Source organism: Hemicordylus capensis, chromosome 6 (assembly GCF_027244095.1).
Source record: "Hemicordylus capensis ecotype Gifberg chromosome 6, rHemCap1.1.pri, whole genome shotgun sequence".
NCBI classification, from domain to species: Eukaryota; Metazoa; Chordata; class Lepidosauria; order Squamata; family Cordylidae; genus Hemicordylus; species Hemicordylus capensis.
The window spans coordinates 15011013-15037429 of NC_069662.1; the positions used below are offsets into that span (position 1 = coordinate 15011013).

The window sequence follows — 26417 nt, forward strand, 5'->3', positions numbered from 1 at the left end:
CTTCTGGGAGGGAATATCTGGGAAAGTCGAGAGGCTACAACCAAAAAGATCCTTTCTCTGGTCCCCATCAATCAAGCATCTACCTAGCTCTGTACAAAGCTCCAATAACACTTGTCTTGAATTGTTGTAAAGCATACTAAGGGCAGAACAATAAGTTATACATCCAGGTTGTACCACCATAGCCCAGGTGCCCAAAACCTTCCCACCCACCATCTTCTGAGGAGAAGCAAAAGATGGAAGGAGGGGCGCTGAGTCCTTTCTCTGCTTACTGCTTTCCCCGGCAACAACTCCCCTGCCCTAAATGTTTCCTTCATTATGGGCCCAACTGGCCGTTGAGATAATCCAGAGAGATCCATCTGCGGTTGCCACCAGTTCATCTGGTGACTACTCAAGGAAGGGCCTTCTCTGTTGCTGCCTCGAGGTTCAGAATGTGCTCCCTACTGAAATAAAAGCCTCCCTATCTCTGACAGCTTTTAAAAAGGCTTTTAAGATGCATTTATTCATCCAAGATATGTAACAAGAACTAGCTTAACCCGTGCAGAGCATCTGTGCGCTAGTACTTGATTGCTCCCCTCACCCCCGGCCACAGCCCCCCTCACCTCAGAGATCTCCCCACCCTCACCTGAGCCACACTCCTGCTCCTCCTCCTCCATCCCATTGCTTCCATCCCCCTCACCCCTCTTGGTCACGGCTGCAGAGTTGCTAGTGCCTATTGGCCAAGCTGCAGCACCCTGAGACCTCCCCACTCCCACCCAAGCCCCACTCTTGCTCCTCCCCACACGAGCAGCAGCAGGAGTTGACAGGGCCCTTCCGCACTGCCGCCACCACCATGGCCGCTCGTTCCCCTCAAGCCACTGACAGGCTTGGGCCCGTCCCTCACCCTTCCTTCTTTCTCTCTTCCCCGCCCTTCTTTTTCTCTCTTTCTCTTTCCTCCACTCGCTCTTCCTCTCTGTCTTCTTTACCTCCCTCCTCCTCCTCCTCTTCCTCCTTCTCCTCCTCCTCCTCTTTCTCTTCCTGAATTTTGTTTCCTCATCTAATTCACACAACAGCAACCTCCTTTTGATGAAGGGGCTCTTCATGGAGGAGAGGTCTATTGACGGCTACTAGTCAGAGGGCTGTAGGCCACCTCCAGCCTCGGGGGCAGGGTGCCACTGGGTACCAGTTGCAGGGGAGTAACAGCAGGAGCGAGGGCATGCCCTCAACTCCTGCCTGTGGCTTCCAGCAACATCTGGTGGGCCACTGTGTGAAAAGGGATGCTGGACTAGATGGTCATTGGGCCTGATCCAGCAAGGCTGTTCTTATGTTTTTATGTTTCTTTCCTCCCTCACAACCCCTCTCTTTGCAGAACCCTGCCCATTATCTATCTATCTATCTATCTCTCTATCTCTCTATCTATCCCTCTCCTCTACAATCAACAACATCTTCTGACCAGTAACAGTTGCATTCCAACTGACCTTAACCATCACAGGCTCCTCCTCCCTATCTGCATATGGAATCCCCACTGCCCAATCACCATGGTGCTTCTGCTCTCACAGGCTCCTTCTCCCTATCCGCATATGGAATCCCCATGGCCCAATCAGGTGGTTCTGCTCACGAACTCTCACGAGAGCTGCCATGCACGGGATTAGCCATGGGTATGTCTTAGAGAATTATATATATCGACTGTGATTGTGTTTATTTATTTGACATATATACAATCACATATATGTCATATATATGCCCAAAATATATGTCTCTGGGCGGTTTATAATAAAACAGCAAAAAATAAAAATAAAAATAAAAATAAAAATAAAAATAAAAATGTTAAAATGTTAAAATAATTTGAAATTTAAAACAATGTTAAAATCTGTAAGTCTAATTAAAAGCCTGGGTGAACAAATGGGTCTAAACTGCCTTCTTAAACATTATCAGAGATGGGGAGGCTCTAGAAGGCCTCTCCCTGAGAAGCCACCAGATAAGCTGGTAGCAACATCAGACGAACCTCTCCAGATGATCTCGATGGGCAGTGATGCTTATTGTGACAATGTCCTTTTCGGTACCCAGGACCTAAGCTGTTTAGGGCTTTATAGGTTATCACCAGCACCTTGTATTTTGTCTGGAATCTTAGCAGCAGCCAGTGTAGCTCTTTTAGTATAGGAGTAATATGGGCTCTCTGAGATGACCCAGAGACCAACTTGGCTACTGCATTCTGTACCAACTGCAGTTTCCGGACTACATACAAAAGCAGCCCCAGAAAGAGCGCATTGCAGTAGTCAAGTATGGAGGTTACCAGCCTATGTACCATTGTTCTGAGGTCGTTTATCTCGAGAAACAGATGCAGCGGGCATATAAGCTGAAGCTGATGAAACTATTTTAACATTTTAATTTCTGTTTTAATTTGTTTATGTTTGTTTTAAACCACCCAGAGACGTGAGTTTGGAGTGGTGTGCAAACATATTAAACAAACAAACAAACAAACAAACAAACAAACAAACAAAACTCCTCATGCCTACCCCACAGACAGGCAATTTCCTCCCAGGCAGGTTTCTGTGCACACAGACCCACAAGAAATTTAGCAGTTCCATCCTAGTTCACACACCGGGGCTATTCTCTCCTAGCCCGATTTTTGTTGATCGTGTAAACCACCAGGCTCGTAGGCAAGCCCAGTGGCTTACAAGCGGGTAACCCACACAAGTAGCCCTCCCTAAAGCCCAGGTTTGCGGAGCGAGCATGCTGCAAACCCGGGCTTTCTGATCATGACTCCGCGCCACGGCTACTCACAAGGAGACCCCCGGAGAGGTGAAAAGCCACCTCCCGGTTCCAGGGGTCTCGCCAGCATGCCCTGAGCGCTCAGGGCATGCTGGAGCTTGCAGGGGCCAATCGGCCCCTGCCCCCCCAGCCCCTGCTGGGTCCATCACAGAGCCAGCAATCATGTGGGCAGCCGATCCAGCCACCCAGGGCTCCTGCTGCAATCGTCTGCGGGGAGGACGGGCTTAGCCCACTCTCCCTGTAGTATCGGCAAAAGCGGGTCTCACTGATCGTGAGACTTTCCTCTCTGTCTGTCACATATGTAAAAGACACCTTGGCGTCATTCACTTACCTCGATATTATTAAGATACTTACCAGTCAGAGAGAAACTGAAATCCAGTATACGTATAGTCTAAAATGTACCATTTTCTGACAAGGGGCATTGTTGTGCTTCTCACCAGAAATGCACAATGTAAAAACAACCTCCTTCCTAATTCTGGCATAAGCCAAGATGCATCCCTGATCAGAATGCAAGAGTGTGGGACTCCCACTTTCACACACTGCAGCAGTAATCCTTACATTGGAGGAAAGGGCGATTTATAAGAGCAGACAGGACGCTCTTTACACAGGGCAAGAATGGCAGTTGTTGATGCTCCCCCTTCAGAGAGAGAAGGATTACAGTAGTGGTGGTTCCTGGTTTGCTCTATCTCACAAGGCTCCTTTCCCATTTCCAGAGCTAGGGAGAAAACCGAGACCCCATTTGCCACAAACACTTTCAATTTTCTTTTGGAACTGAAAGGAAAACCTAGGAGACCCCAGTTCTAATCCACATGGCCTTGTTATCCTTCTGGCTGGGGTGCACAGAAACAGCTCATTTCTGTGGTGTTTTTGGTCAACCCACTCATTGAACCAGGCCACAGCTTCTGAATGGTGCTTTAGTTACTTGTATTCTAGTCATGGAGTAGAGGCAGGGCTAAGAAACAGCCAGTAGCAAGAGCACTGAAGGCAGACTGCATTGCCTCTCTGTAAATAATGAGGTCATTCACACAATCGAAAATTGTGTGCTATCCGGGTTTGAGAGCTGTTTGCAATCAAACCAATTTTTGGTTGTGTGGAAGCAAGGTACCTAGGTTTTCCTCCTAACTTGCTTCCACACAATCACTTCTACCCAGGTTTTCCTCCTACCTTGCTTCCACACAATCACTTCTACCCAGGTTTTCCTCCTACCTTGCTTCCACACAATCACTTCTACCCAGGTTTTCCTCCAACCTTGCTTCCACACAATCACTTCTTCCCAGGTTTTCCTCCTACTTTGCTTCCACACAACCAAAATTGGGAGCACACACAACTCTCAAACCCAGGTAGAACACAATTTTTGATTGAGTGAAATACCTCTAGATCTGTCTCATTAAATCTGTCTCATTAATATTCCTGATTCAGCTCCACTCTCTTGTCTTTGCATACCACAACTCCTTCCTCTGGATTCTACAGTTTCCATCACCCCTCACTCCAAGTGACCTAGGACAGGGGTTCCCAACATGTGGTAGACCAGATGTTGCTGAACTAAAACAATACATTGAAGCTGGGGAGGATGGGAGTCAGCAACACCTGGAGTACTACAGGCTGGGAACCCCTAACCTAAGAGAATACCAGCATCAGCTTTCACCATATAATTTCTCGCCGCATACTATGGCCTAGTTCATATACATCGCAGGTAGGTGGGTAAATCTCTTTGTGGTCTGCACTCATTGAGATTATGTCAGGAATGTCATTGTGGAATGCTTCCACATTGCAGGGGAGGGAAGCCCCACATATAGAAAATTAGTGTGTCAGGGAGAGGTTAGGCTAGAACGAGTGTTCCCTCTAACCGGGATTCCTAGATGTTGTTGACTACAACTCTCAGAATCCCCAGCTGCAATGGCTTTTGCTCAAGGATTCTGGGAGTTGTAGTAAACAGCACCCAGGTATCCCTGTTGGAGGGAACACACCGGCTAGAACCCTTCTCCCTAATGGCTAGTTTTCTGTGAACAGTTTTTGGAAAGCACATTAATCCATGTAAGCCCCAGCTACACTCTGAAGTGGGACAGTCCAGCAACAGCTACGTCAAGATCCAGGGTCAGTAGGCCTCTTATAGCAGTTGCAGGCGAGCGCTAACTGAACAAAGAAGCATCTTTTTAAAGTGGTGATTCTCTTTATTTAGCAGGGGGAGAGCAACTGGCCCTATCCAGCCCCAGCATAGCATCCCTCCAGGGGCTGTTGCTGGGGTCAATCTTACGTTTCATTTTAGATTGTGAGTCCTTTGGGGACAGGGGACCATCTTATTTATGTCCCCCCCCATGTAAACTGCTTTGAGAACTTTGGTTGAAGAGGGGTATATAAATATCTGTAGTAGTAGTAGTAGCTGAGCAAAGATGAGTACAGGGCTTGCCTCTTGTAGGCTTCCCAGAGGCAATTGGTTGGCCACTGTAGAAACAGGATGCTGGACTAGATAGGCCTTTGCCTGATCGAGCAGGGCTCTTCCTATGTTCTTATTAGGTTTACCAGCTCATCTGCTGTTAGTGCGTAAGAGTTAAACTATGCTCTGTCTCCCCCCACCCTTCTGTGCATCCCATAGTTCCTTGCACTAGGGTGAAAACCCTGCCTCTTCTGAGCAGAGATGCCACATTTCGTCTTATATAAAGGCAGCCCCCCAAAAAACTTGATTTAACCCGAGGCGACAAGTCAGAGGAAGCCGGTTCAGCCGGCTGGAAAGCTTCCCCAGCTGCACGTTGCTGCTTGTGCAGCTCCAGAGAGCCAGAGTGAGCCAGCAAAGGGGTGGAGAGGCGATTGCAACGGAGTAGACTGTCCCCACTGAGATGGGAGAAGGAGCTGGAGAAGGCCATGGAGGGAGGAAGCTGGGTTTTGGACTTGTGCCTGCCTCCGTCTCCTGGAGGGCACTGTGTGATGAAGCTCTCGCATCGCATTCTCCTTTCATCCAAGGTCACAGCTAACTGAGCTGGAACAGTGACATAATAACACATGCCCACAAAACAGCCGCTCACACTCCAGCATGGGGTATGTGTGCACGCGCGCACGCAGAGGCAGAGAGAGGGCAGTACCACATCACTTCAGGAGACTATCAGATTCCTTTTCTCCTTCCAGGAAAACCATTATCCCCAAAATAACCAGCCTGGCTGCTGAGGACAAAAAGGAAAGAAAAAAAGAACAAGAACCCTCTTGCCTTTCCCTCTGCAGTGGAAGGCTCAGGGCTAGTTTCTTTGGGACATCAGCACTGGTGGCCACTGATGTTTTTCTGCTCCCTTACAATAGGACTCAGCAATGTGCAGATCAGTTCTCACCACCTGCCACATTAGAGTTTATCGTATTTCCCTTCCCTCTTCTGGGTCGGGGGGAAAGAGAAAAATGTGGGGAGGAACAGCAGCTATGCTTTGCCAGCAGACCTCTGGAGGAGAGAACTTGTCTCAGTCTGTTCAGAGAAGCTAACTGGTAAAAAATACTTATCAGCCAGGAAGGTACAGATTGAGAAAGGGGGACAGCAAAAGACAGGAGAGCACAGGCTGTGGCAAAAGAAAAAAAAAAGGAAAAGAAAGATAAAGATTTTTCTCTGTACCATAAGGACTAGAAGCTTGCAGTGTCACAGGTCCACTGGGAAAGTTTGCAGACTACAGTGGTACGCAGCACCTCCATGGGTAACCACACCACCAAAGTACTATAGCACAGAGTCAACCAATCATTCCTAGCTTTTTGTCCTGTTTGCTTGCGTATGAAGATTCTATTGGAGTTCTAATGGAGCCCTGCCCCCTGAGCCATGTGGTTGGGTGCTCTGCCCTTGATTGGCTGCTCTCCAGAGACATTTGCATAGTAGGCATTCTGTGTCACTCCTGGCTGGCTCAGGTCTACCTTCTGTTTGGACGCTTGGCATCTGTGTGTTCTGTAACGTGACTGGCTGCTCCACTTGCTAATTTGCATCACGAGAGAAGATGCAGGCCAAGGTCATCTCTTTGCAGAAAGAGATGAGCAAACCCTATCAGGTCAGACAAATGGCCCATCCATCTCCAACAGTTGCAAGATCTGGATGATTCAGAAGAAGCCACGGGGTATTTATGGGGCTATCTATCTACTGTCATTCAGCTCGTGCCTCCTGGCAGTTGATAGTTTGGGAACATTCTGCTCCTGATGCTATCTGTTTCTGTTTTCAAGGATTCCAAGAGATGTCGTGGGGAGAAAAGCTGCTGAAATGATCAGAGGGATGGAATGTATTTGTTCATCCACATTTCCATCCCGTTCTTTCTCCAAGGAGAACAAGGTCATTTGTGTTTCTCCCTTAACCAACTTTGCGAAGTAGGTTTGGTTTAGGGCTGCCCAAGGAGCAAGGATTTGAACCCAGGTCTCCTTAACCCAAGTTCAGCTCTACTACTCCTACTACCCTGGTACTCCAAAGGGTGTGGCTCTTGATCCTGCTGCTGGTAACAGAAATGTATTTATTTCAGTCGCATCCCACTGTTCAGAAGGGCTTACTGTAGGGCTAGCCGGGAACTCTCCTGTCTCGCTGTTGAGGAGGCCAAGCTGTTTCGTGTGAAAAATGTGCCTTCAAAGGGCATTCTGTCAAGTCACCAAAAGTAAAAAATGTAGACCGAGAACTACTGAAGTCGAAGTGCAAATGCATTAGCCTCCCCTGCTGTCCTATCCCCAACAAGATAGGAGCTGGAGGTCCAAGGACCAAAATCTCGGCCAGCCTCAACCACAGCAGGATACAACCTCAGCACACAGCTAAGGCCCGATTCAGCCTTGCATTATATATTGCGTGCTTGCTGGATGCTCAGATCTGATTGGTGGTCCTCCCACCTACATCAGGTCTCTCACAAGCCTGCTTTCACACTGGATTGCTTGCTTGCTTTCCATCATTTGATATTAGGATTTTTCTAGGGTTGCCCTTCCAACATGACTGGCTGCTTTTGACTCCCTCATTTGTATGCCTAAAACTCTCACACCACCATTCTCCTTCAAGTGTGATTGGCTCCTTGGTCAATAAGACTCTCTCCGGTCAGAGTGACTAAGCTAATTTCTAGCCAATGAGATAGCGTTAATAGAGGTCCGGTACCAGACTGGTGATAATGCTGGATAAACTGGGGCCCATCTCCTTCTTTTAGAGGGAAGGCGATATCATTTAGGGATGCCCACTCCTCCTCCCACATGGAGGTCTTGAGCTCTTCATCATCACGGTCTGCACCCATGCAGCAGTTGCCTGCCATGCAGCTGGTAAGGCATAAGGCACAGGCAGCTCTGTCAGGTAGCAACACTGAATTAATGGATATGGGCTAGGACATGTTTTAAAGCAGGGGTGGGCAAATTTGGCCCTCTGGCTCTTTTTGGACTACAACTCCCATCATTCCCACAATTTATGGCTGGTAGCAGTAGTTCAAGAGCAGCTGGAGGGCTAATTTTGCCCACCCCTGTTTTAAAGGCAGGACTCCTGGGTTCTATCATTGGCTGATATATTCTAGAGGGTTAAAAACAGGAACGAGAATTGGGGGTCCTAGTGATTTAATGCAGGGGATTCTCAAAATCCCCAGATGCTGGACTTCAATTCCCATCATCCCCTGCCAAAATGGCCAAAGGCCAATGTGGCTGGGGAAGATGGGAGTTCTAGTCCAACAACATCTGGGAATCCAGGTTTGGGAATCCCTGATTTAATGGATAAAGGGAAAGGGCAGAGAGTCCAGGTTCTATGCTCAGCCCTAACTAGGTTTATTGGGTTAAAAAGCAGGGCTTGAGTCAGGAAACCAGGACTCCTGGGTTCTATTCCATGTTTCAAAGATAGAGGAAAGAGTTAAGAGGAAGATAATCTGTGGGCCAGGAGGATTTCATGCTTGCTACTGCATCGACCCCCATTTCCCCTGTTTATTATTTTTGGCAAGTGGGGATGCATTTGTTAAGCGAATAGTTAAGAGTTCAGGATTCCAGGTCCTAGAGCCCAGCAAAGTCGAAGATGAGGAGGAGGATGGCTTCCTGGATACCTGGCAAATGATGATCCTCGAATATATAGCAATGCAGGCTGATTTGGAATCCAGAGAGAATATAATAATGAGTGTTATTCTTGCGCGCGCGCACACACACACACACACCACTGAGAGCCGACTAGAGGCAATTGCCACATTCAGCATCCCCGGCTTCCACTCTCCTGACTGAGGAAAACCCAGTGCAACAGCGTCAAAATAACAGGCTAAAAAAAGACACAGCTGCCCAAATACGGAGTCACTTTGTTCAATGGCGTATGCGCACATTCTCCCATCCCATCCTCGCCCGGGGTCTGCCTTGTCCCTCACCCTATGGCCTTTTTCATATCCTGTGCGCTCTTCCTATTGCCAGGGAGAGAATCTTGGGGTTCTTGTCACCCATCCTATCCTCCGTTTTCCACACTCACACTCTGTTCTCTTCATTTATAGTCAAGACTGCACGGTTTTTATTTCATTTCCCCCCAAAACATAGAAGCTGCCGTCATTGAAGGCTCAGCTTACACAGTCTTGATATCTATACTTTAAAAAAACACAACAAAACCCTCACACATTTGATTTAGACCTTTATTGGAAAACTTAACAGACATCTAGACAGAATCTCCTCATTAGGGTGGCTGCACTGCATCAAGGGGGTAGTGCATTCTCTGACAGGCTTCCTGACAGCAACTGCTGCATAACTATTACGAAAAAGGGGGGAAAGAGCAAAAAATGCAAAGCAATGAGAAAAGGGTGGAATGAGAATTGGAAGGAAGGTGAAAAAGATTACATTCTGGCCCAAAGGCTGAAAGATTAGCTCGGTTTCCCACACAAGAGGCAGCCTCTATTTTATGCCATCTTCTCTAGACCACAGTGACTCTTTTCGACGACCTCTCGAACAAGACAGGCACAGGCGAAAATGTCCGACTCCATTTGCCACCACAGCTCACTCGCTGTGAGGTAAAAACCTCCACGGAAATGCTGCTTTAGGGAGCTGCCTATAACTGCAAAGAGTTAGGGCAGACCCAAGACACCTTCGAGCCTGAGGCAGAAAATCCGATTGGTGATGAAAAATTAAGTCGCTGGCGATTTGCCACTCTTTAAAGCCCAACATCTGATATTTGAGGCAACTACCTAATGTGATGAGGCCTAGGCTTTGCCGTATTCATTTCCGTGGCCTATTCTTAAGGAAGGAAGGGGCTCTTGTGGAGGAGCTGGTCTTGCAGAAGCAAGCATGAATGGTCCCATTTGCTAAGCAGGGTCTGCCCTGGCTTGCATTTGGATGGGCAACTATATGCAAGCACCCTCTGCCATAAGATTCTCCCCTTAGGGGATGAGGCTGTAGCTCAGTGTTAAAGCATCTGCTTGCTTGCAGTAAGTCCCAGGTTCAATCCCTGACAGCATCTCCAGATTTGGCTGACAAAGTCTCCTGCCTGCAACCTTAGAGAACCTCTCCTGGTCAGTGTAGTCAATACTGAGCTGGATGGACAAAGGGTCTGACTTGGCAGAAGGCAGCTTCCTATGTTTCTTTCAACCAGCAGTTCTCAAACTATGTTTCCGTGAAAACCGAGGTTCTTCAGAAGCTCACGGGGGTTCCCCAGAGAAAAATTCCGGGGAGGACCTCTTGCTGAACACAACCCAGTTTGCCTTTGCAACACACAGCCACAGAGGCATTTTATGAAGGAGAGGCCTGCCAACATTTCACAAATGAAAATAGGGACACACTGGAAACTCCCACAATTTCATAACAAGGATCTCTGCCTAAGCCCATTCCCCTCTATTACACATGGCTGAAGGGACAGCTCAGCTGGTTGCATTGGTTTACTTTGCAGTAGCCTCTCTTTTATGGATTTACAAGTCAGGATGGCGTGTATTCTTCCGCTAAAAGAGATACTAGAATGACATAATCGTCTCGTATGTTTATCAACAGTTCAAAAGATACCTCTGCAGCTATAGCAGGCTGTGCACTGCAGGCCTCTTTGGTGTCCATGTGAACAAGCTGAACCCGCTCAGAGCATCTGTGCGCTAGTGCATTTGGCCTCCCACCCCCCACTCGGCCTTCCCCACCCCAGAGACTTGGTGGGGTGGGAGAAGGCCCTCTCACTTGGCCTTTTCCCCCAGATCGGCCTCCCTCTCACCGGAGTCTTTGCTCGGCCATCCCCTACCCAACCCCCGCTCACCCTGTGCTCTCCCTCCCTACTTTCCTCTCATCTGTTGTTCCTCCCCCTGCTCGCCACTCAGTTTTTGCTCCCCCCACTTGCCTGTTGCCCCCCCTACTCAGCCCTCTGTCCCACCTTCCCCCCCCCCCCCCGCTTTAAGCTTCCCTATGGTGGTACAGAGGACGGGCAATGATGGGTTGCTGGAGGCGGAGAGTGGCGAAAACTCCTTCCATGGGCCTACCAGGTTGTACATGAAAGCCCCGCCCCCACATTCTCATTGGTTGCTGGTGTTGAGGGGGCGGGGCTTGCCACATATTACTGTGTGTGTGTGTGTGTGTGTGTAATGTAAAATGCTTCTTACATTCCTTAGAACGTGAGAGCTGGTCTTCTGGTAGCAAGCATGACTTGTCCCCTTAGCTAAGCAGGGTCTGCCCTGGTTGCATATGAATGGGAGACTAGAAGTGTGAGCACTATAAGATATTCCCCCCAGGAGATGGAGCCACTCTGGGAAGAGCAGAAGGTTTCAAGTTTCCTCCCTGGCATCTCCAAGATAGGGCAGAGAGAAATTCCTGCCTCTAACCTTGGAGAATCTGCTGCCAGTCTGTGAAGACAATACTGAGCTAGATAGACCAATGGTCTGACTCAGTCGATGGCAGCTTCCTATGTTCTATCTCAATTGCTGAAGAATGACAACTCCAGCTTCTCTCACTTACAGAATTTGAACAGGCTATCCTCCCAAAAAGGAAAAACCAGGAGAAAAGGAGAACAGGGATTTATCAGGGGTAATTACTAGAAAACAGAAACTCCCTGGTGAATAGGGCCAACTGAAGTATATTTGGGTACATCCTACACTTGGGGTGGGCAGGCTTCAGGCTTGCTGGATCTACTTTGTTTTTAAGAACTGTGAGATTTACCAGACTCAGGGGCAAAATGGTAGTCCAGGAGATGAAGCCAATTAGTTACCGCACCCAGTGAGCTATTCACACTGGGATGAGATTACTTATATACACAAATGAAAATCTGCATCCGAGTTACTATACCTTAGGGATTCTAGTGGTTCTTGCTCTAGGTCCCATGTGCTTGCAAGATATCTTTGGCAGCAACCCAGCACAGGGCCTTTTCTGTTGTGGCACCCAGACTGTGGAACACACTCCCCACAGAGGCTCAATAGGTTCCTACAATTTTTGTCAAGCAAAAGCATTTTGTTTTCAACAAGCTTTCATTTGCTGATTTTGCTGCTCTTTACCAGTAAACTGCCAAGTTGCCAGTAGATCCTGATCTACCTTCTGCTCACCCCTGTTCTAGTGTGTGCTCTCAGTTCACAGGGGGTGACAGCAAGGTCCAAGAAACATGGCATGCTGCATGCCAGGAGAACCAAGGATGTACCCTAAAATACACCCAAGCTTCTTTTGCAATGCATTTGTGTTCCTTGTCAGGAATGGTGGGGCTCTCCGGTAGGCAAGTGCTATGAAAATGATTCCTCAAAAGGTAGAAAGTTCAAGAGCCACATAGCTTGAACAAAAAAGGTCGCAATTCTATGCTGAAAATGTACTGTGAAGGATAGTTCTATATAGTACAGGGGGACACCTATACTGTATAGAAATTCTCTACCCATCTCTATTTCTGAACCTGCGAAAATGGTTCAAAGGTTACACTTCCCTGAGTAAGCTGGGCTTTGTTCCTGCCATGTATACTGAGACGATTGCTTCCTATGGTAGAGGATCACCTTTGATCAAGAAGCCGCCTTCTAGTCAGACGTCTGTGTCTGTTCTGGGTATTCCTGGAGACTTGGCCCATTGCAAGGCACGAGAAAGATTTCCGCGTTCACCCCCTTCCTTCCTACATCACTCCCTGTGTTTAATCTATATGTTGACATGTATTGTCAGTGCCCCATGTGGGATCTGATATCACACTGGATCAAAGCACTTGTGTCAGATCTTGCACACTGGGGTGCATGGCGGCACATGTGTGGAGCACACAACCGCACACTTTCCCTTGCATATTCTGGGAAGATTGTTGTAGTTGTGCTCGGGAATGGGCGTTTAGAGGCTGGGTATTTTCACAAGACATTTCACAAGTTGTGGTTTTTCTTATCTCAGAAAGGCAGCACAATTATGGAGGAAATAGGGCAGAGATAAGCAAAGGGTGGCACTCCAGATGTTGCTGAACTACAACTCCCCAGCTGTAATAAATTGTGGCAGGGGGTGATGTGAGTTGTAGTTCAGCAACACCTGGAGTTGCCCACCCCTGGAATAGAGTGTGTTTTTGTAGGTGTTCATGGATTCACTATTCAGTGCTTAATTTCTAAAGTGACGCATTCAGCAACTCAAGCCTGCATTGTGAATGGCACTCCCGTCTTGGAAGCCCTCCAGAGAATCCCAGCTACCCGGGGAGCCCAATACAGTTACTTAGTAGGGAGCATTCTACACATGCCCAGAGGCACTCATTTAGAGTAGCAAAATGTCAGTCAAATGATGGATGGGAATGTACAGGGAAATACAGCCACACAAGTATGTTGTAGCGGAGCGGCTGTTGCTAACCCCTTCGCTTCTGGCCTGTAAAATGACGGCAGTTTTTCTTGCTCAGTTGCTAGGCGTGCAGATATGTCTGAAGTGAGAATGAGGATTGGGTCATTGTTGCTGGTGTCACAAAGGGACTAAGGGTCCCTAGAGCAGGGTTATTGCGGTGTGTGTGGGGGGGGTGTGTGTTTCTCTCCCAGATGAAGGCTTGCTCTTTCCTACAACTTACCTACCCTCACCCCAGCTTTCTAATAGCACCTCTCCCCACAACGCTGTTTGAGAGGAAAAGGTGGACAGGCAGACCGATTTGCATTGGGACATTAAATGATGATGATCATCATCATGATGATGAAGATGATAGTGTCGACACTGCAGGGTTAAGTCCAAACCCAGCCTTCAGTGAAACTCTGTGTGCAAAAGAAAGAAATCTGGTCTCTTTGAGCAAGCAAGCCAGGGCCCCACGTCACCTCTCACCCCACCACGGCCCAGCCTCTCGCCTGCAGCCCATAAACCACCCAGTTGACATGAGTTATGGCTTTTGTTGGAAATTGAAAAAAAGGAAGAGAGCAGCAGAGAACGAGAGACACAGCAAGCCAGCCCACATTCATCTCCACCACTCACACAATCATTCCTGCATTGCAGCTGTTTGGGGAAGGAATGCAGGTATCGAAAAAAAGGAGCGCTAAGAAGACACACAGACACACACTCCATACAAATACAGGTCTCTGAAATATAGACAGAAGACACACACACCCAATGCAAGCACCCTAGACTCCTGTTGAGGGGGACAGAAAAGACAGCCGTAGAGTGAGATCTCCCAGCAAAATGCTTGATGCAGATGGAGGAAAGTAAAAAGAGATGAGCAGACAGTGGTATGTATGGAGCTATGGAGACAGGGAATTTATGGGGATAGATTGGGCAGATGCACGGTTTCTATGGGATTGATTGATGGATGAAACTGGAGACAGACAGATATGAGAGGTATAAATAATGAAGGTGCAAGCAAATTTAAACAACAGTATTGCGAGGGGGAGATTTTGAGGGGATAGACAGATAGATAGATACTGAGTGCTACTGGCAGGCAGGTGTGGGTATGACCGAGGGATGAATGAAAGGAGAGCAGATAAAGGAAAGGATGCGCAGAATGGAGAACAGATATACTTATGCCGGGTTTCTTAACCTTGGGCCCCCAGATGTTTTTGGACTACAACTTTCATCATCCTCAACCACAAAGGCCATGTCTGGGGATGATGGGAATTGTAGTCCAACAACATCTGGGGGCCCAAAGTTAAGAAACCCTGCACTTATGTATAAAACAGGAGGAATCATCTATATGAAAATGTTCTCGTGGCTTAATCTGAGCCAGCACCTTTCTTTTCCAGAGCTTAATCCCAGAATATACCCCAGATTCCCCCCCACCCCAATCCAGTACTTGGTTTCAGAATATGCTAATAAAAAAAATGTCTCTGAGCATGGGCAGAATGCCTTTCCCTTGCCAGTAAATAAGCAGAATAAGTCCTTGCTGGGAAGACAGATGGGAGTACAGGGTCTGTCTTCCAGGTATGCCTAAATCCCAGTATCTCTTTATCAGAAATTAATCCTCGGAAGGAAGGACTGAAGGACAGTCAGTCAGAAAGACTTCTATTGGTGTAAGGCAGTGGCAATATTCAATAATAATGTTCACCCAGATTATTGACCTGCCTTGCTTTTCTCCCTATATTTTATGCAAGCTAGAAAAATTATGCCTGTTAATACATACATTAATTTCTAAAATCAGCACATCAAAATTCAATATATGTACATTTGGACCTACTGAAGGAAGTGTGAGCTAACTTGCAATTTTCAGCAAAATCTACAGCTCACTGTTAGAGCTCACTGTAAGATATAAAGGCCATTCTCAATATTTCCCCCCATTCCCAGTTACAGGAATGTATCAGAACCAAAATAGTCTCAAAAAACAGATGTGTGGTCTAAAGTCCCTGCCTAACCAATGAAAATCTGCCTGCACTGATTAATCAGTGGGGGCTCACTTTTAATCAACTAAAGCTTGAGTTGATTAATCTATCAATTAAACCGATTAAAGCTTGCAGTCCGATGCATAATGCTATTATAAACAGCTCTCCAGAGTAAGCTTGCATGGTGTATCCCTGTGAAACCATGATTAGAAAAAGAGTCTGTTCTAGTGTTCTGAAATATATTTGCTGATTGTCTGCTTTGCCTTTCAACAGAAGAAGTCACACATCCTATCAAGACATCCAAAAGACATCCAATTTAGCCCACCATCCAAAATTTTCTAGAATAGAGAGAAAGCAAAGAGGTATCAAAGGGACAGGGGAGGGTCACAAAAAAACTGGGGTGTGTGTGTGTGATATCTTTTGAACCATCTAGATAAAGGAATCTTTCTTTTAAAAAGATCAATATAGTTCTAAAGGACTCCACTGAAATATTTTTTAACTTACAGAACTGCAAGTGATAACTGACTTCCATGTATAACCCCAGCCCAGTCTGCTGCTCAGACTAGGGGTTAAAAATAGGCTCACTCACATGACCATTTGGGGATGGATAGGAGGGCAGGGGAGCTCATACCCCACTTGTAATGCACAAGTAGAATCTCTGTTTGGGTCCACAAACCTGGGAAACATATGAGCAAAACAGCTGCCGTGCCCGTTGTTGAAATCGGCAGCAACAAGCCCCACCCTACCATGGAAGGTCCTCCAAGACTCCCTCTGCCTTCCCAGCATGCTTTGCACTTCCAGCAGAATGGAAAAGTTTCAGGATGTCAGCTGTTGCCCTCCCATCAGCCATGAAGGAGCATGGCAGATGCAGCCTGCCAAAGCTGCTCCAGCTTCAGCATCACAGAGTGTGCTTTGCAGGGGAGCTATCCCTTGTCGGCGGCTGCTCTGGCCACAGAACTCTATGGCTGTTGTGCGGGGGAGGGTGGGCAGGATGCCATTTGACTGGATAGAAGAGACATGTGAGTTCTCATGTACATAGAAGCCCTCATACCAGAGAATCAAGGTACAAAGACTCTCCTCTCTTCCACCCTCCGTTAAAAGCTGGGTAGGAAAGCCAGGTTACCCTGCTTTGAGCAACCTGAGCTGGAAGGAGTTGCGTAAGTTCTCACAAGCATGCAAACGTGGGTAGCCCAGCTCCTACCCTAATTTTAACGGTCTTGTGAACCAGCCTAATATACTGTAGTTACACTGAAGTGAAGAACGGAGGAGGATGCTTTAGCTCAGTGGCAGAGCAGAAGCTTTGCATGCAGGAGCTCCCAGGTTCAATCCCTGGCATCTCGGATTAAAAAGATCACCATCAGAAGGGGTGAGAAAGACCTCTGCCTGAGACCTTGGAGAGCCACTGCCAGTCAGCTGTATACAGTAATGTGCTAGATGACTCAATAGCAGCAGTGCTGTCATGAATACCTCCTTGGTAAGTCTTAGTCACTTGTAGTGGCCATTGACGGACCATAATGCTGTCTAAAAAGCCAGATTGGAATGTGACTCATGCACGGCTGGAAACAATTTGGGTTGCAGACAAAAGTATGTACGGGCACACTGGACAGGAGCAGCTGGTTGACAAAATTGCCAAGAGGTGTCTGTAGAGAGAGGCAATTCAGACTTTGGGGATTATTTCCCTGACAGTTCTGTGACTCTCTCTGTATGCTTGCTTCTACACCTCTATCAGATGTACATTTATATGGTGATTATTACAGAGATCACCCTGTTCAGACATTTTACTGCACCTGCTTTCAGATGTCTACATATTTCTACCGGTTTTGTGTGAATGACTGTACATGTGTTCACTTTTAAAGTGAACCTGGGTTCAGGACCTCTGAAGTGATAAAAAGGGCACTGTGGTACCTGTGTTCAACATAACATGTGAATAACTGCACCTTAGTACAGATTTGTACCCATGTATGCTGTACATATATCGTATAAGAGTTTGACGTAATGTGTGAACGTGATAAGTCTTCTTCTATAAAGGCTGCTCTGGACTTTCCAACACTCAGGGAAGTGGAAGCACAATATAATAGGATTGGGATTCCCAACCTTGGTTCAGCAGATGTGTTGTTGGACTACAACTCCCATCATCACCAATTGCAATGGTCTTTGGCTGACGGGAGTTGTAGTCCAATCTGGGGGCCCAAGGTTGGAGACTGCTGATATATCTTAACCGTCTGGAATCAGAAAGTCAGTATTGCAGCTAGACAGACTGGTACTACTTGAGAATGGGCATGGCCACCCTTCAGTCACATGTTCCAGGCACTGAGCCCTGCTGGCACTGAATAATCCCCTGCATGATATCATTCTTGGTTTGTTAAGCACTTGTTTGCATGAAGCACAAAATTATATTATGTGATGTGCAAAAAGGTACAAAAACAGATGAATTCCTGCCAAAAAAAAAGAGGCTTGCAATCTAAAGAAAGCACAGACATAAAAAAAGAACGCGGAGGAAGGGGGAAAAAACCCAAGAGAAAACAGAGATTCAAATACACTCACTTTCTTGATGATAAAAATTGTGTCAGAGGTGGTTTGTTACAAATAAGCACATATTGCATGTTAGATTGCCGACCAACCAGGAAAAGAAACAACACTCTGCCTGGCCAGGGTTCTTTTGCTTTTAGGCCAGTTGCCAGAAAAGGAAGCCTATTTTCTCCCTTCAGCCTTGGTTTTGGTTTGTTGAGCTATACAATTTAAGCACACAGAGGACTTTTCAGTAGCGCGCTGCACCCAGAATTGCCCAAAACTGCAAGGCTCAACCCCCAAGCCATCAGAGCATTTGAGTTCAAACACTAGAAACCCTAACTGCATCATGCATATCTGTAAGCAAGTTTTGCTAAAAACCAGCTCAAGGCACGCCATCTCTTCCAGTGACGCTTGTCAGCTGATCAGCTCAGCATGCCAACACCAACAGCCCCGGGGCGGGGGGGGGGGGCGCGGGCGGGGAATATTACTTTGTTTTGTCTTTGCCACAAAAAGGAAAATGGCAGGGTGACCAACGACAGAAGACAGGGAAACAAAAAACCAAACACACACAGACACTTAAGAGCCACGCTGCATAGAGACCTCATTTCTTGTTCCTATTTGAATATTGCCATTGGGTGGCAGGATTATGACACAGACAAGTTGCTCAGTCCCGGCATGTGTGAGGGGCTTTGCCCGATATGGGTTGCTACCAAAATGGCTGCCACATTCATCTGGACACTGGAAGTGCTGATGAAATGGCATTGACTTAGAAACAGCTGAGGCCCACTGCCCTGTTCTAGGAACTGATTCCAAGGGGGTCAAGGTTGGGTTATATCTATATTTACCCCCAAAGGAACAGCACTCTTAATTTAAGACAACCCCCCAATTTCTAACACCAAAGAACTTCAAAAAAACCTAGCCTTGGATTCGGGTAAATACAGTATGTACTTCTGTTTAGAACCCTTCTTTCTGCCATGTAAACTTCTGTGGCATCTGTGTATAGCAGGGCTGCACAACGCAAATGCCCTGGTGGGCCGGAACCATCCACAACTTGGCATACAGGGGCTGAGGTCAATTTTTAGCACATTATTACATTAAAATTAAAAATATTATTAGTTACTTGTGGATCTATTCCCCCTGTCAGTGGACCCATAGTTTTAACCAAGGATAGTGGCCAGAGAACAGATCCTGTCCCTGCTCAATCAGTGAGGCCCCTGGAGTGCATGCCAGCCCCAAACAAATGCCAAGTCCTCTCCTCTCCCTAAATTGTTGTTGCTAGTTCCAGGCTGCAATCCTAGGCATGCTTACATGGGAGTAAGCCTCACTGGGCACACCAATGGAGCATATTTCTGACAAAGCTGCCATGCACAAGATAAGGCAGTTTCCAGCTCCTGTATTGCTGCAGGATACCTGGGAGTCAGTAAAATAGTCCCTGCAGGCTGAATCTGGCCTCCGGACCTTCTGTTGTACAGGCCTGGTGTAGAGGGTGTGCCTTGATATCGTGCCTAATTTATACACACACACACACCCGCGCGCACGGCATGCCACAGCTGAATGTCCTAGAAGCCCAGTTTCTTAATGCCAGATGTGCAACAGGCAGCTGTGCTTACTCAGCAGCGATGGGGAAGGAGATGTACTCTGCATCATATATGCTCAGAGGTACTCCCCCACCTCGGCCGCACCTGTGTGTTATTCTGCATGTTCCCTGGCATTTGCCCTTAGTAAGTCCTGGCTCAGATTAAGGTGGCTCAACAGCTAGGGCTTCAGGAAAGGGCCATAGCTTCCTGGTAGAGCATATGCTTTGCCAGCAGAAGATCCCAGGCTCGGTTCCCCTACAACCTACAGTCAAAGGATCTCAGACAGCAGGTGCTGGGTCAGACCCCTCTGCCCAAGACTCTGAAGAGATGCCATCAGTTGGAGCAGACAGTACTGAGAAAGATGGGCCCGATTCAGGACAAAGCAGCTTCCTGTATTCTGTTTGGGGCAAACTCTGGCCCCAGATTCCTGGTTTAACGTGCTTGTAGGCCATAGTCTAGGGAGGTTTCTGAAGACCAAGCTTTGGGGGTTACTGCTGCTCATTCAATTAGATAACCTCATACCTCTGCATCTTTAGGAAGAGTCAGATCAGAAAATTTCTCTACATTGAGATTTCTCTAAACACAAAAACGAATAGAGACCGACAGAGAGGGGGCTTATATAATTCTGCCTCTCCGACGATCTCTATTGTTTGGAGCATACAGTGGCAGAGCTATCCTGGTTATATAAAAAAATGTATCTGCCTCCACAGCTCTCTTACCCAGATAGCAGGCTCCATTTTTCTCTCCCTCCCCCGTGTGTGTGTGGGGGGTTCCTCTTTCGGCTTTTTTTCACAGACTGCACATTTCTACAGTTACACTTCCAGACTGCCTTCCTTCAACAAAAATACGTCTCTCCCCCACCACCGCCCCCACCCCAATTTGCATTCTTAATTCAAGGACCTCAATCCCACATACTTTGGATTCCCCAGATCTCAGAGACGACCCTACTCTAAGGTAAAGTGAGGTGGTGGCCACCCCAGGACAGTATCTTAGGTGCCATAAAAGATATCCAAGTAGGTTTGCTGACCAGGAAGGGAGTGGGTGTCATAACCTACAAGGATGTTTTACACACGGAACTTTTAAAGCCCCTTAACTTGCATCTCCTCTGGAATGGAGGGGGGATGTTCACATATTGGCCAGATTTATCCCGAAGTCCCTGCGAGTTATCAGGGAGCAGTTCACACACAATTCGGGTTTTTCACTGTGTGTTAAGAGTGTAGCCTGATTTATATCTGGGGTAAAAAAAATCCCCACTTTTTGTGTTGGGTATTTGGGACAACCTTGAGTTCGCAATAAAGCTTCCCAGTAAACTCACAGTAAAGCCTGCTGTGTGTTAAAGTCCCAGGAGATCTTCTCTCCCCCCCCCCCCGCCCACCTTGTGTAGCACAAACAAGTTTTGTGCAGGAGACCTTCCCAGCATGCGTGAGGCAGGGGGCGGGGGGCTCAAGTTGCTATGGTGGGGAGCAAAGAGGTTTTAGTGGGGTGGGGGGTGGGGCAAGCTTCACAACAATGTTTAAATTTGTCCCCCGCCCCCAAGAGTGCATTTTAAGAACATGTTGTTGTGGTTATTTTTTAAACCGTGTAATAATGAGAGACAAGGGTGCTCTTGTGGAGCAATCATGTGTGAGCTGGGAGAGATGGTGGGCCCCCTATTCCTGACAGTGCCCCATGTTAATGGTGGCGGGGCAGAGGGGAGATTTGTATCTGCTTCAGACACAGAAATGGTCTTCCTGGACCAGCCCTGCACTGTTCCTCAAGCTCCAGTAACACTAGATGTCTAAAATGTCAAGAGTTATCCAGGCAGGCTTGCAAACAGACACTCACCGACTTGCCTGTGGAAGGAACTGCCCTCCCCCACCCCGCCGGCACACAGGAAGGGGAATTATTAAGAACTGGATGAGAAGGGGTCGTCCTCCCCAATCCGCTCCCACTGATGTGCTAAAAATGGCAGACATTGGTATTCAATCAACAGTCATTCATTCATTCATTCCAGGGGCTTTCTTCATGCCTAGACGACTGTAATGCCCCCTGCATCCGGCTGCCTTTGCAAAGTGTCTGGAAACTTCAGCTGGTCCGAAATGCAACAGCCAGGCATCTGACTCGCTGCACCGATTATGTAACTCTGATATTATGCCATCTGCATTTATTTCTTTCCAGGCTGAATTCAAAGTGCTGGTTTGGAGCTTTAAAGACAAAGCAGTCTGGTCTGGTCCAGGGCACTTGAAAGTCTGTCTCGTCCCACCTGCGCCTTTCCGTGCACTCAGATCAACACCTGAGGTCCTGCTCCACATTCCCCGGACTTCAGAAGGTAAAAGGGCATGGCAGACAGGGCTTTTTCGGTCATGGTGCCACATCCCTGGAATGCTCTTTTGATGGTGGGTGGCCTGACTCAATCACAAGCTAATTTTATGCTGCTTCCAGAAATTGTAATATTTGGAATATGTTGTTCTTCAAATCTCTGCTGGTGTGCTTCCCAGACTGTGCCTAGCAAATACGTTTGTAGTCACCTATATTGGGCAGCAGTGATATAGGGAGGTGCTGAAAGGCATCATCTCATGCTGAGCAGGAGGAGGTACTGGTAAACCACTCCTGTATCACTAGGAGTCTACACCGACTCAACGGCACAATCTTTCTTTCCCTCCCCTTTGATTTTTTAAATATATTTTCATAACTGTACTAGATTGAATTTGTCTAACAAAAATGGTTTGTAAGCTTCCTTGAGGGCAAAAAGGCAGGGCATGGAGTTTCACAAATAAATAAATAGATGGATGAACCAATAGATATAGAGTGGGGTTCTCAAATATAGGTCCCCAGGCAGTGGAGGAGGAGAGTGCAGGGACGAAACGCCGGTACCTCTTGCTTCTCAGGCGGTTGGGGTGGGCATGGCCTGGGGGATGTCATGGAAAGTGCCTGCACTTCTGAATTTGCAACTATATCACTGTCCCCAGGTGTTATTGGACTACAATTCCCATCACTCCTGGGATGAGGAAAGGGATGCATTTTATTCAAAATGCTCAAGGAAGGGAGCCTATATTTTCCCGCCAAGTTCTTGCTTCTGTCTTTAGTGAACAAGTACTAAGTTCTGTCATGGCCCATTGTATCGGCCTCTCTAACCAAGCACTTGTGTCTACATGCAGTTCTCTTAAGCGGGAAAGCTATTCCCAGAGTGTAGCACTTTGGATTCTGGGGCAGGGATCCCATAGTTGAATGCTCAGCTCATCTGAAAAAATCTCCCTGCATGCAGGGAAGCCATTGTGGCAAAGGATGATGGAAGTTGTACTCCAACAACAGCCAGAGACCCAAGTTTGAGAAACCCTGGAATAAAATAATGATGAAAAGAAAGCCACAAACAGAGGGAAATCTTGGAGCCCTGGAACTGGAACTGGTGAGGTCTTTAAACCTACTCCTTTCCAAGACAAGACACAATGACTGACATCTTGTCTAAGACAGCACTCCTGCAAGGACACGGTGCTAGCAAAATATGGCTACACTAGCTACTTGTGCTATGTTTAGAGTTTGTATTCCAGACTTAGGCTGCATTCGCATGTAACATGGAACCACAGGTCTTCCCCCTGCTCTCCCACCTGCATTTGCACGTATTGGAGAGGATCCTCTCTGCAGCCAGCGAGATTTCAGAGAGGTGGGGGAGCTGCCTGTGAGGGCTTCCTTCTTCTTGAAAGACAGTCTACACAGCCAATCAGGAAGGGAGAGAGGGAAGAGCTTCCTTCCTCAACTCCAGTCTGGCCAAATGCAGCCTCCAGTGCTGCATCCGGATGGCATGGAGGCTATGTGGATCCTCAGCGAAACTCACTACAAACTGAGGGTTCAAACTAGAGTCACCTCAGTGCAACCTCGGGTCACGCTAATGACGGGATCGGAGTTGCACGTGTTCGGATGTAACAGTAAGAAACCACAGGTCCCTGCAACTCCAGTCCCCCGTTATGTGCAAATACGGCCTTAGTGTTGGGCTACCACATGTATGTTTCTGCTTGTGCAACAGATACACAACCTACAGCACTTCTTCATTTCAAAGGTAACTTCTGAGGAGAGCTGGTCTTGTGGTAGCAAGCATGATTTGTCCCCTTAGCTAAGCATGGTCCACCCTGGTTGCATATGAATAGGAGACTACATGTGAGCACTCTTAAGATATTCCCCTCAGGGGATGGAGCTGCTCTGGGAAGAGCATCTAGGATCCAAGTTCCCTCCCTGGCATCTCCGAGACAAGGCTGAGAGAGATTCCTGCCTGCAACCTTGGAGCAGCTGCTGCCAGTCTGGGTAGACAATACTGAGCTAGATAGACCAATGGTCTGACTCAGGATATGGCAGCTTCCTATGTTCCTAAGTTCCAATTGTGCCATTTCAGAAGTCCATGGGATTTTGCACAATGATGCAATCTTTTAGCGCTAGCACAGCTCTGCTCATTTTGCAAGCGCAGCATTAGTCCAGATGTCAGCCGCTACATGCAAAGAATTGTGGCCTTACTGGGAATAAGCTAATCTCCCTTTCATTCTGGACTTTGGGCCCAGTTCCTACATGAATGACGTGGTAAAGCTTTTACTGGACTGTACCCGTCCAAACTCCAAATTTCACCCTGGAATCCACCTTCATATGGGGAAAAGAAATTCACATCCCCATGCTGAAAAACAGTATGCCAGGGAGAAGGTTAGACAGAACCATTTCCCCTGCAGTACTAGCATTCTGCATGCAGGGAGGATTTTTAGATGTGCTAAGCATGTGATATCTGGCCCAGAATCCGAAGTGGTACACTCTGGGAGTGGCTTTACCATTTAACAGAACTGCATGCAGACACTAGCCCTTGTTTAGAGAGGTCGATACAATGGGCCACGATAGAACTTAATACTCATTAATCAAAGACGGAAGCAAGAACATAGCAGGAAAATACAGGCTCCCTTCCTTGAGCGTTTTAAATAAAATGGATTCCTTTCCTCATTCTTCCTCCTTTGTCTCCACTGCTTAAAAATTGGAATGTGCATACATTCTCCAGTTTTCTCATTTCTCTTGACTATATCCAAGTGAAAGATACCTGTGTCTGTCTGTACAGCTTGATGCATGAAGATGGACAGAAGCTGATGGGGAAAGGAGTGGAGAAAAGGACAAGGATTCAGTCTAAAAGGCTGCAGTGGTGCCTTGTTTTCTAACTTCCTTCACTGTAACATGATCAAAGCCTAAGGGGGGGAAATCTTATTTTTAGGGGAGTGAGGGTAAGGAGAAGAAGAAGGTTTCTCTTCACAGCTGAAGAGACAGGCTTGGGAGAAAAGACTGCAGTCTACACCCTAAAGGCACAGAAACCACAGAAAGAAACAGGAGCGGCCTGCACACAGCTTTAGCCAGTCTCACCACTGGAACCAGGGGAAGATGTATGGATGTTGCTCTTTCTTGTCCAGGTGCCACCTTAAAGGTGTATGTGAAGATGGAGAGATGATGGATTGGGTGATATTGGAGGGGACACAGTGAAAATGAAAATAAACAGTGGACGGGTGCAACTGTACACAGGTATGCTCTGTGCCCAATTCTTCGCCAAGGAGAAAGCTGGATAGTGCCCGGTGCATAAATTAGAACAGCACTGTCCTAGCCAGCTTTCATACCTAGCGTTTGACCAGGGTAGGAGGAAAACCTACCTAGCTTTTCCTCTTACCTTGATTCCACACAATCACTTCTCCCTCCTCCTACCTAGTTGTTTGCTCCCACATAACTGAAAATTGGGAGCACTTACAGCTCCCGAACCTGGGCAGGACACTTGTCCTACCCAGTTTTCGGTTGTGTGAACAGCCTCACTATCTCTCAGCTTAACCTACTCCACAGGGTTGGTGTCAAGATAAAACGAGGCGGGAAGGACATAATGTACACCATCCTGAGTTCCTTGGACAGAGGGAAAAATAAAAGGAATGAATAAATGAATGAATATTATTAACAAGGATTAGCTCAAGGCTACGATTAGTCATTCCCTTCGTTGCTCGAGGCAGTATCAGTATCTCCGAGATCCGGCAGAACCTCCTTGCACCAGCCACTGTGCCCCATTTCCCAGTCTGGGAAGGTCACTACAATGCCACTGTGGCCCTGCAGAGGTGATGCAGTCAATTGTGATGGCTCCAATACACATTTGCAGGAAAAGGAAGGCAAGACAGAGGGGTTGGAGGGCCAGGAAGTGCATGGAGATATTTATACGCTATTCTCCACACCCTTTAAGGCCTAGAATCTTATGGCAAATTAAGAGAGAAAAAGAAAAAGTAAATTGAGATTATCACAATGCTGCATTCCATGACAGACAGTAAGCTGTATGAGTAGAAAACCAGCAAGGCACACAATGGTGACATGGTGATACGGGCAATTTGCAAATTGGATTTCTTGTGGGTTTTTTCCTAAGTGTTAATAGCTGCCATGGTGGGGAAGAGAAGCCGCTGGAGGAGGAGGAGGAGGAGTTTAACCAGGGCTGGTGTCAGGGGTCAGCACAGTTGGGCAGCTTCCAAGGGGCCTGGGCCCTCAGTAGGACCAGCCCATTTCTGACCCTCGAGACGACCTCTGTGCCTGCAGCTTTTGTGTGGTGACAGCTGAGTGATGCTCTTGGACCTCACCCAGCTAGGAGGGGGTCCATGGAGGGCCCTTTGCCAAGCCTTGGGTATAATCATCCCCCCATGCAGTTTTTCTAATTAAAATTGCTCTCCACCACTGAAACTGCTAGTTGCCCAAAAGGGTAAAACAGACAGGCAGTATATGAGATGCCCCACATGGCAAATAGCCGCTGGGCGGGGGCAATTTTAATTAGGAAAATGGCAGGAGGGGTTACACCTCTCATCCCCTAGAGCAGCAGCACTAAATCCAGACCACAACTCACTTGAAGAGTTGCTAGAGACTCTTTTTAAAATCTCATGAGATCCACTTGTAGCATGGCTATTCCGGCTGCCATGGTGTCTTCAGCTGCTACCTTGCAAATCTGTAAAGAGGATACACCAGGCAC

The 26417-nt window shown here is 47.3% G+C and overlaps 1 protein-coding gene across 7 annotated transcripts in view; it reads right to left on the reverse strand.

Annotated features, from left to right (window-relative positions):
- STX1B (syntaxin 1B) overlaps positions 1-26417 on the reverse strand; it is a 104689-nt gene that overhangs the window by 46274 nt on the left and 31998 nt on the right. Inside the window, exon 1 of one of the 7 annotated variants that reach the window (XM_053264980.1) lies at positions 6338-6387. The exons of the other annotated variants lie outside the window; for them this stretch is intronic. Within the exon in view, the coding sequence (XP_053120955.1) occupies positions 6338-6340 (3 nt within the window). The 5' untranslated portion in view covers positions 6341-6387. Of the gene's footprint in view, positions 1-6337; positions 6388-26417 lie in introns of those variants that run through there. 7 annotated transcript variants of the gene reach the window in all.